At 43.9% G+C, this 11,211-nt stretch overlaps 1 protein-coding gene across 1 annotated transcript; it reads right to left on the bottom strand.

Moving 5' to 3' along the window:
- Nucleotides 1–7,866: 7,866 nt before the first annotated feature.
- Nucleotides 7,867–9,754, bottom strand: LOC147737362 (uncharacterized). The gene has a single exon (XM_086926651.1). The coding sequence runs from the start codon at nt 9,313–9,315 to the stop codon at nt 8,002–8,004; it is 1,314 nt and encodes a 437-aa protein (XP_086782777.1). The 5' UTR covers nt 9,316–9,754; the 3' UTR covers nt 7,867–8,001.
- Nucleotides 9,755–11,211: the final 1,457 nt, after the last annotated feature.

Below are 11,211 nucleotides of genomic sequence, written 5' to 3' on the forward strand. Positions count from 1 at the left end.
ACAGGGCACTACTGACAGAGAAAACCCAGCAGGTCTGGAAGTGTCTAGACCCAACAGTAGAGGAGGTGGACCTAAACAATGCATTTGAGGGAGTAGCACATTGTTTTGACGGCCTGCTTAGATGTAGAACGCCAAAAGAGGATGAGGATACTCACAGGTGGTTTGATCAGCAATGCTCTAGTGCCTTGAGGGAACTGAAGGCAGCTTTAAAGATTGTTCCAAAGATAAGACAACGGTGTCCACTTGCCGGGGGAGGTATAAACAGGCACTAAAACAACACAAAACCTCATTGCAATACCAGGCTTGGGAGAATCTGAGGGAAGTGGCTGAATCAAGGGATATGACCGCCTTCTGGAAAATTCTAAATAAACCCTGTTTTCAGGATAAGAATAAATCCAAGCCTGTCTGCCACGTCCTGCCTGAGGCTTGGGTGGAGCACTTTCAAGGCCTCTATAATCATGAGAGTATGAGCAATTTAGTACCATCAGCAGGGATAGGAAATCAAAGGGTTGTTGAAACCCCATTTTCTTTGGGTGAGATAAAAGCGGGAATTGAGGGCTTAACCCGGAATAAGGCCCCGGGCCCGGATGGGATCCCTCCAGATCTCCTATTAACCCAGGTAGACTTGTGGGCTTCTATTTTATTAAGAGTGATCAATACGGCAGTGGAGGCAGGTATGCTGTCATCCTGGTCCACTGCGACAATTGTCCCAATCTTCAAAAAGGGTAACAAAGATAACCCACAAGGTTACAGGTCTATTTCCCTCATTGATGTCACAGTGAAAGTCATGGGGAGAGCTATTCTTAATAGGCTTATGGATTGGGCAGACGAACATGACATCATTTCGGATATACAGTATGTCTTCAGGCCAGGTCGCTCAACCTCTGACCAATGTCTCAACCTTTATCTCCTTGTCACCAAGTACACTGTCGCCAGCGATGAGACAGTGTACATGGCTTTCATGGACCTCACAGCAGCATTCGACCGGGTTAACCGTAAGAAACTGTGGGAGCTATTGGGGGCCATGGGCGTGGACTCAGGACTGGTTAATATTTTAAGCACTTTGCACCAGTACACTTAAGCCCAGGTCAGATACAACAACGAGGGAGACATTTCTGATTCTTTCCCTTGCTCTAGAGGAGTGAGACAGGGCTGCATCTTGGCGCCTTTCTTATTTACTTTATATATTAATGGTTTAGATAAGGCATTAGGAGCATTAGGGGTGGACTGTCCGAGGATAGGTAGAAGAGGGATCCCGGTTCTGCTTTACGCGGACGACCAGTACTTCTGTCACGCACTGCGCGGGGCCTTCAGCACCTCATTGATGGCTTTGTCATCTGCATGGAGAACCTGGACCTGTCCGCTAATCTCTCCAAATCATACATCATGGAGATGGGAAAAAGGCCAGGCTGGAAATTCACCTTCAGGATCGGCACCCACTGTCTAGAAAAAGTGCAGGCATTTTCTTACCTGGAATTTTATGTGATAGCCGCATCAGGCTTAATACTCTGTCAGATGAGAAATGCAGATCTCTTATCCGCTCTTCCGGGGCAATCATGAATTTTGCACACAGGTTGGGTCGCTGGGCTCCTGAGCAAATCTTGAATTTGTATAGGGCCATCTGTAATGCCAAAACACTATATGGCAGTGAGGTTTGGGGTTTCATTGACCCATTAAGGATCCAAATAGAAGAAAATTAATTCCTTTGACGGTTACTTAGAGTTCCACAGAGCACCCCCTCCTATTAAATCCACGAAGAGTTAGGTCACACTTACATCAGAGATGGGATTCAATTGAAACCTCTCACTTGCTGGCTTCAAATATGGACTAACCCTGAAGCGGCTCTAAGCAAACAGATAATAACTGATTGCATTAAAAGAGAGCATGGGTACAATATCCCTTGGCCTAAATATGTAAGGGAGACCCTGTTGGGCCTGGGTTTTGCTGATTATTTTAACACCCCGAGATCCTTGTTAGCCGGGACAAGGCGATTGTTCTGTCCGCTTTCCTAAAGAACAAGGCCTCCATCAGGGAAGACACAGAGATGGTAAAACCATCCGTGAGAGCCCACCTCTTGGCTAAATCCAGCCCAGGTTTGGAACCATACCTGTCTTATTTTTATAATGCTCAGGACAGATTCCTGATGACTAGATTTAGGTTGAACCTACTCCATCACACACTGGGGTGTCCTTCGGGGTTTTTATCATCCATATAGTTGAGGGGCCCCTGTGGCTGTGACTATAAGTCTCCGCAGGACACGCTCCATTTTGTTTTGTTGTGCCCCTATTACGCTCACCCCAGAAAGTTGTTTTTAAAGAGCATTTTAAAGAATGCTATGTTCAAACACGGAAAGGTTGCGCTATTGTTCTTGAAATTGTCTGAGGAGGCCTTCACACTTTTTTGCACTGTTAATTTCCTAAGGATGGCCGGAAGACTGAGAAATACTAAAGACAGGAGATTATGACACTGGTCGTTAAGTTATCCTTTTTTCTCTTTGGTGCCGACACTTATGATGCCCTCCTCCTTGTTTTTTACACAGATGAATTTTATGCTTGGGGGTTTTTCCTTTTTTAACATGTTGGTTTAATATTACCCTTGTTTCATAACTTGCCCTTTTTGAATGTAATCTGCTCAGGAGTGTTAGACTTTCTAACTTTTAGCACATTTTTAACCTTATTACCCACGATGATTTGCACTGTTATTTGCTCATATTTTGTACCAACTGTCTAGGTACCCGGTAGAAGGTTTTATTTCTTGTGTTTTTTTTATTCTAATTGTATTGTACTTTTGTGGTATTGCTGTATACCGAATAAAGTAATTTTGATTGATTGATTGATTGATTGATTGATAGTGGAAGGTCAGGCATTTGTTGATGTATGCTGGTCCTACGTTGTGCAAGGCCAAGTAGGCATGACTCATCTTCCTGAACTGGCATCTCTTCTGAATTGGGAGCCAGTGTAGTTTCTTGAGATGGGGTGCGACTTGGATCCTTCTGGGAGGTTGAGTATGAGTCTTGCCCCTGAGTTCTGTATTGTCTGGAGTCTCGTCTGGAGGCGTGCAGTAATTCTTACACAGATTGTGTTTCCAGTGTCCAGTCTGCTGGTAGTGAGGGCTTGCATGATGGTCCTTCTAGTGTTTGCTGGGAACCACCTGAAGCTCTTGTGGAGCCTCCAAAGGGTGTGGCAGCAGGTGGATGAGACTGCATTGGCCTGTTTTTTCATGGATAGCTTGCTATCCACAATGATGCAGAGGTTGCGGGCATGGTATGTTGATGGAGGGGTGTGCTGTGCTCGATGGGACACCATGGGTCATTCCATGGTGAGGTGTTGTTCCCAAAAATGAGGACTTCCATCTTGTCTGTGTTGAGTTTGAGACAGGTGTACTTCATCCAAGCCCTTGATACAAGCCCTGGCAATGCCGAGTGTATGGGGTGGGGACTTTAATTCTGCCCATGATACCTCCCTAGATAGATCCTTCCCCCACCACAACACGAGAATGCAATCAGAATGACCCACGCATTGTGGACTGGGTTATGCTTACCCAGATGTGAAACATCCGGTGACAGATGAATCCTCGTACACAAGAATACACGTTGTTCTCAGTAGTACACTAACTGCACACCAGAATCGGCTTGCTCCTATGCAATCCCTCTGTGGCTTCCTTGGTCTTGTGACCTGAATGTCTAGGCCACACACTTTCAGACCACAACCACCTCAAAATGATGATTCAGTGGGGCAGACGACATGCATCAGTACCTACTAGGAGGCTGTGTGCCCCGGCCCTACAGGACAGAGTCTTCTGTGATACTGAAGGTACACATGTCGCCATATTTGAGACGAAGGAAGGGACTGCCTATACAACAGTGATAGAGTGGGGTACCTTTAAGGGTTTCACATAAGGCCTGTGCATCAAGATGTAGCATGGTGTAAAACATGCCTTGTGAGCCCAGAACCTCTCTCTTGAACAAACAATATGAACAACGGAAATAAATGTGGGGTAGCTGCATGAAACTAGAACACAATCACCCCTCTCCGATAGGAGTAAAGAGAGGCGGAGGTCAGACTAGGAACACTACACTATAAGATACTAGCATGGCTACTAAGGTCGTTGACCTCAAAGACCCCCAGAAAGGCCAGCAGATCCCAGGTGGGCATGATATTGAATGTACAAGCAGATATTAACCAGGCTTTCCTGTAGTACCAGACGTCTGTATACCATGCTGTGTTGGGAGTGCAAGCGCCCCAATTAGATGAGTATTTGAATAGACTGACAATCCCCAGACTTAACCCCCTTCAGGGACATACACCAGATGAAACCCTGACCACTGAGGAAATTGGCTTCATGATTTACTAGATCGCGTGCAACACAACTTCTGGGATGGACGGGTTCCAGGTGGACTTTTACTTCACCTACAGAGCAACCCTCTCTCCAAAGCTACCAACAGGCCTGGCAGGAGGGCACATTGCCGGGATCCCCATGGGAGGCTATGTTTTTGGTCCTGCCTAAGCCCAACAGGGACCCCCCTGGAGATACGCTCCTATTGGCCACTCTACACCAACCACAAGATTTGCAGGAAGGTCCTTGCAAACAGGTTGCTCCCCTGCCTCTCTTTATTGGCACCAAGACCAGAATGATTTCGTACCTGGGAGAAAAATATATCTTAACCTATGGCGCCTCTCCGGCTGATGGAAAAGAATCTTCATGAATTGTCTCCATACACAGCACTCTCACTAGATATAGAGAAGGCCTTCGACACCCTTGAGTAGTTTTACTTAATGAAAGTGCTAATGGGCATGACACTAGGCCCAAAAATATTACACTGGATAAATCTCCTCTACACAAACATGCTGGCCCGCATCCGGACAGGCAGAGATCTCAGTTTCTTTTGAATGCAGCAAAGATGCATGCTGTCGATTACTTTCGCCCTAGCCATGGATCTGTTCGCTGTCCTGTTTCGGTCACAGGACCCAGCAATCAGTATACCGAGTGAGTCAAATTGAGAGGACATATCACTGTATGCTGATGATGCATTTGTGTACCTCAGGAACATGCATTCGTATCTACCACAGGTGATGGATGTTCTAGACGATTTTGGTAGGGTTTCTAGACTAAGGCAAAATTTGACCAAATCCAGCTTATATCCCATGCGCAAACTAACAACTTAAAACAGGAAGTGCTACCCAAATTAGCACTGGGGTGGCACCCTAACATCTTCTGGTATTAAGCGATGAACTTACCAAACGACAATGAACGTGTACAGGGCAACTTAGGTGATATCCAAGGTTTGCAGCTCCCTGTTGTTTTGGGGCTCCCTGCAACTATCGACCCATGGGTAGAGTGGAAATGCAAAAATGCTGTTAATACATTTATACTGCTTCTCGACCACTCTAGTTTACCTGCCTCTGCACTTCTTCAGGAAATTGGACTCTGTTTCTGTTCTTATGGACTTAATCTGGGGAGCGGGCCACAAGAGAGTCGCACTTCGCAAACTATACTCTACCTTGGAACGGGATAGGGGGATGTACATTTAAAAGACTAGTAAAGAACTACAAACTACTGTGTGACTATTTCTCAATACAGCCCTTGTTTGTGATCTCGTTAGTTCTCACATTATCATCCGCAGTAGAAGAGATGGGAGCCTGGGGTGTCTGATCACAGAAACTCATTTGCATACAAAGGGGGGTGAAAGCCTGTTCACAAAGCACAACACAACTTCTTTATGTAAAAGTTCGTACATTGCACAGGGAGTGTGATTCAGTGTGAGTGTTGTATGACAGGAGCGAGCAGTCTTAGTTGCTAGGACATGAATCTGCCTCGAGCTCTTTCAGCTGTTTGAGACTGTTTGAGAGGCAGTCTCAAATTACTGGGGCACAGATACCAACAGCTTCCCTCATAATCTTTGATTTTTGCATCTACAGGTGGTGCAGATGCCACCTAGGACAGTAACCTTAGTGTGCTTTCTGGAGTCAGCCTGCTTTGCTTTTTCCAAACTTTGGCCAGCAAAGGTAAATGTGTCTTCTACTAAAGTGTTCTTAGCACGCTTTTGGTAACGTGGCTTGAGCAGTATGGCCTAAGGCACGCTCGATAAAAATCACGTGACAAAGCGATAGCGTTGTACGTGATTCTGGCTTTCCTGGACTCTGTCAACAGCTGTGCTGTTAGAGGATTGGATTCCTGTGTTCCTTCCCATTGTTTTCCTGGGGATTAGATCAATGTATCGCTGGAGGCTCGGCTGAGCCGCTGTACTACCTCGCGTCTCATCTTCTGTGAGGACGCAACCCGGATTCCTTCATTTTTGCCCGCTCGTGGCTGCGGCTGGCGTCTTCTTGTGTTCCGCTCGGCTGAGCGTGAACTGCTCTTGTTCTTCTCCCGGTCGCGGCTGCGTCGGGCTGTATTCCTGATCACCGCTCTTCTGAGCGTGTGGATCACAGAAGTGAGTTCTCTCGCGGCTGCGGAGAACTTGTGGATTCCTTCTGTCTGGTGATTTTCAGATAAGGAGTCACAGCAGCATCTCACCCTGGACTCGATCTTCAAAAGGTATAGTTGTACCTTTTCATTGACAAACACTTGACCTCATTGATATATGCTAAGATATATATATATATTCCTGAGTGACTTTATTTCCTGTTCAGACAGTATACTTGTGGGAGACTAAAGTTCTGGATTTCCTTTTGTGTTTTTTCCACATTGGGTGGAACCCCAAACTGTGTGTTTTTTCTTTCTTGGCTCAAGACTGAGACTGAGTTGTTTCCACCAAGAACTTACTGGATTTGAACCCTATTTTTAATCTTTGGAGAAGGATAATTTTGTTCTATTTTTGTTCTGAGATCCGCGGGGTGTGGATGTGAGTATGATTGAGTAAAAGGATTTTTTGTGTTTCAATACACGGTTACTGGTGTGGTGTTGATGAATGGTTATTGTCTTTTACAGGTGGTGTTGTTTATCTGTTCGCAAGAAGAACATCTTGTTGGGAAAGACCTATAAGGTATAGTTTGGATTAAAGCGAGAACATATGAGAGTAGAAAGGATTGCTGTACAGTATTAATGTTATGCTTTTCTGTTACAGGTAATCCCTTTCCACCGCAGTTCCTACCCTTTCCCATCCCTCGCTTGATTATCTCTATACTCTGTATATTTCAATAGTCAGAGTGTGGGGGAAGTCAGGAGGTGGACCCCATATAGTATCACCCTGATCCTGAGGAGCCAGAGAGGACGTGACAATTAGGACTATTTAGGATGGGGCCAAAAATGGTTTGCATATGGCTGACCTCGTCTGTAGTTACACAAAGACTAGAGAATGATGTGGTGGGATGTTGCAGAGATTAACTACCAGTCCATCCATCACCTTTAGTTTTTCTCAATGATCAACCCTACGTGGTACAGACATAAACAGATGTTGGTCCCATAGAGACCTATGACAAAGGGACTCCTGCTGCAGCCCCCTGGTGAGGCTCGTTAAGGCTGGAAACAGTTTGAGGTTCAAGCATTCCTGATCCTTGGAGGCGTGGCCTCAAAGTTCAGGATCGAATGGACTCTGTGAGTCAGAGCCATGGATTATAAACACTCAGCAAACAAAACACGCTGAATGGAATGAGGCCACAAATAGTTACAAAAGAATGAGGTTAATTCAAGCATTTCCATCCCACGCTGTGTGCTTTTCTCAGTAGACAGTTTGATGGACAATCAATGTCTTTGTGGCTGCTTCATGTAAATGTTTTGCGAGTCTGAAAGCTCCTCCCCCAGGGTTTACAGTGAGCACCTTTTATTTTCCCACATTGTCTCTCTTATGTAGAAAGGTTACATTTACAAGTAAAGTTTTTGTCACATTGAGAGCACAAGTCATTTTCTTTCTCATCGTGGGTTCTCTCTTGTTGAATGAAACTGAATCTCCAGCAGACTCTTCCCTGGCATTTAGAACAATGATGAGGTTTTTTCCAGGTAAGTTCTCGCAGGTTGAGTGAGACCAGATTTCCGACTGAAACATTTCCAGCATTCAAAAAGCTAATAAGGTTTATCCCCAGTGTGAGTTCTCTCATGTCTAGTGAGAGTTGTTTTCAATCTGAAGTTTTTGTGGCATTCAGAGCACTGATACCGTTTATGCCCAGTGTGGGTTCGTTCATGCACAGTAAGGTTGTATTTCTGACTGAAGCTTTTACAGCATTCAGAGCACTGATAGGGTTTATGCCCAGTGTGGGTTCGTTCATGCACAGTAAGGCTGGATTTATGACTGAAGCTTTTACAGCATTCAGAGCACTGATAAGGTTTCTGCCCAGTGTGGGTTCTTTCATGCACAGTAAGGTTGTATTTCTGACTGAAGCTTTTACAGCATTCAGAGCACTGATACGGTTTTTGCCCAGTGTGAGTTCTCTCATGGTAAGTGAGAGTTATTTTCCGACTGAAGCTTTTCTGGCATTCAGAACACTGATAGGGTTTGAGCCCAGTATGGATTCTCTCATGTTGAGTTAAACCGTATTTGTGATAGAAACCTTTTTGGCATTCAGAGCACTGATACGGTTTCTGTCCAGTGTGGCTTCGTTCATGCACAGTAAGGTTGGATTTCTGACTGCAGCTTTTCCGGCACTCAGAGCACTGATAAGGTTTTAGTCCAGTGTGAGTTCTCTCGTGTTCAATTAAAATGGATCTCTGACTGAATCCTTTCCGGCACTCAGAGCACTGGTAAGGTTTTTGTCCAGTGTGGGTCCTTTTATGTACAGTAAGGCTGGATTTATGCCTGAAGCTTTTACAGCATTCAGAGCACTGATAAGGTTTTTGCCCAGTGTGAGTTCTCTCATGGTAAGTGAGAGTTATTTTCCGACTGAAGCTTTTCTGGCATTCAGAGCACTGATACGGTTTGAGCCCAGTATGGATTCTCTCATGTAGAGTTAAACCGTATTTGTGATAGAAACCTTTTTGGCATTCAGAACACTGATACGGTTTTTGCCCAGTGTGGGTTCTTTCATGCACAGTAAGGCTGAATTTATGACCGAAGCTTTTATAGCATTCAGAACACTGATAGGGTTTTTGCCCAGTGTGGGTTCTTTCATGCACAGTAAGGCTGGATTTCTGACTGAAGCTTTTACAGCATTCAGAGCACTGATACGGTTTATGCCCATTATGGGTTCTTTCATGTACAGTAAGGTTGGATTTGTGATTGAAGTGTTTCTGGCATTCGGGACATTGATAGGGTTTTCGTCCAGCGCTAGTTTTCTTATGTTTAGTGAGGTGGGATTGATAACTAAAGCTGTTCTCACAGTCATTGCTCTTATTCGAGTTGTTTGTTTCTCCAAGTTGGGTTTGTTCCTGGCTACATGCCATCTTAAGACTGAATCTGATTTCTGATCGTGTACTTGTTTATGTTACAACTCAGCATTAACTTCTAAAATACATTTCAGATGCTCTTCTTAACATATGTATTCAACTAATTATAGTTTTTACCTGGAAATTATTTTCCTACCTTTAAAGGCACCGATCTAACTTGTCTTATTAACTTTCACCGAGGAGCCCCTTGTATTGATTAAGAGGCCTCTCAGGGATTCATTTTCTCCAAGTTATGCCCGGGTGAATTTTCTCTTGTTTAATTAGTCTCATTTAGTGATTCTAGTTTGATCACATTTGATTTAGGAGTTTTAAAAGCACTGATAAGGTCTTTGGGCTTTAGTGTTTGCCTGTAAGGTATGTTTGTTCATACAAGTAATGACAGATGATTAGGGCATGCCAGGGTGGTTTATGAATTATCAATAGCGTAACATTGGCCCCTTTTATACTTCCTGTGCCAGTATATGCTTTTTTGCTCAGTGGCTAAGACAGGTACATGATAGACTTTGGAGTTATAGGACACTTTGAAACCACTCGGATCAACCCAAGAGACAGAGCAGGTGGAGAAAATCTTCCTATATTGGAAATGATAATCCAGCATCTTTGCTGTAACGACATCTGAGAAAGAGTATTTACAATGACTTTCTTTTAAACAATCTTTTCTCTCCTCTCGTCTTCAGGAGACAGAGACAAAAGCTTGCGCTTGTAAACCATGAATATTAGTCTTTTTGACGGTTCTGTCACATCACAACACGTCTACAGATGCTGATCGATTGGGGAGGGTTTAGGTCTCCAAAGCATTTCTCATAAACCATAAAAACAAAATGTACAGCACTGAGTTTTCTTAAGTGCACTGCGTGGGGATCAATTGTGGCCAATGTTCTCCTCAATCTGAGTTACTGACACTTGGTAAACATTTATGGCAATTTTACTATAGGGATTTGACAACTTTCTCATTCACCAGTTTCTTCCGCACCAACATCCTCACCATTCCTGGCACATAGAATGTGTTTCTTCTCAAGAGCTCGAGAATGTTTTAACTTTCCTTAAAATAATCCTTTTCGTTGTGTTTCACTAAATTTAAACCTTCTTTTTTCAGTTCATGCTTAAGTCACCTGTAGAAATGGAGTCAAAAATTGTAAATGAACACAAAGAAAAAATATATGTGACCTTATACTTTGCACAAAGAAAGTATTGACAAAAACAAGCCAGGAAATCTGTTGAGTATCATTTCTGATAGTGGTGAAACAGCTCGGGGACACTGTAGATTGGGAGCTTCGGATTACTGGAGCTCATGGATGTGAGAGAAAACGTATTTAATAATTAAGAAAGAAACACAAGTTGCACATATATTGCAACATAGATTCTTAGAAGCAGCCAACACTATCAATTTACACTCTCTGTGAAAGAGGCTGGCATGATAGTGAGATATTTATAATTCTTTTAATGAATTATTAGATGTTACTTACTCCCCTACTCACTTAAACTTTTCATCTATTCTTTTTTCAAGGGATCTAGGAAGGGACATTTTGTTGAAAAAAGGAATTCGCCTAGTTGTAATCAATGCTTTAAATGCCACTGTAGACTGACGCTGTGTCCAGTTAGCTCAGTGGAATTCACTATTTCAAATTGTGCGGATGATAAGGACTTACTTGGTGGCTCAGAACTCATCATGCTCCTCCGACAGGAACCAGGCACTGCAACACCTGAAAAAGTGAAAAAAACAGCACAACAGTAAAGGAAACCAAAAAGGGTCAGGAAAAGAAAAACACAAAATAGAGCACAGGGGAAAAAAAGCTATCTTCCACTGGAAGGCCTCACCTCCTCTGACCCTTGGACAGGCCTCACCTCCTCTGCACCCCTGGACAGGCCTCACATCCTCTGCACCCCTGGACA

The sequence above is a fragment of the Lissotriton vulgaris genome, chromosome 1_1 (assembly GCF_964263255.1).
Source record: "Lissotriton vulgaris chromosome 1_1, aLisVul1.2, whole genome shotgun sequence".
In the NCBI taxonomy this organism is placed as follows: domain Eukaryota; kingdom Metazoa; phylum Chordata; class Amphibia; order Caudata; family Salamandridae; genus Lissotriton; species Lissotriton vulgaris.

Coding starts and splice junctions, on each gene's coding strand:
- LOC147737362 (XM_086926651.1), bottom strand. CDS start 9,315: ATGGCATGTAGCCAGGAACAAACCCAACTTGGAGAAACAAACAACTCG.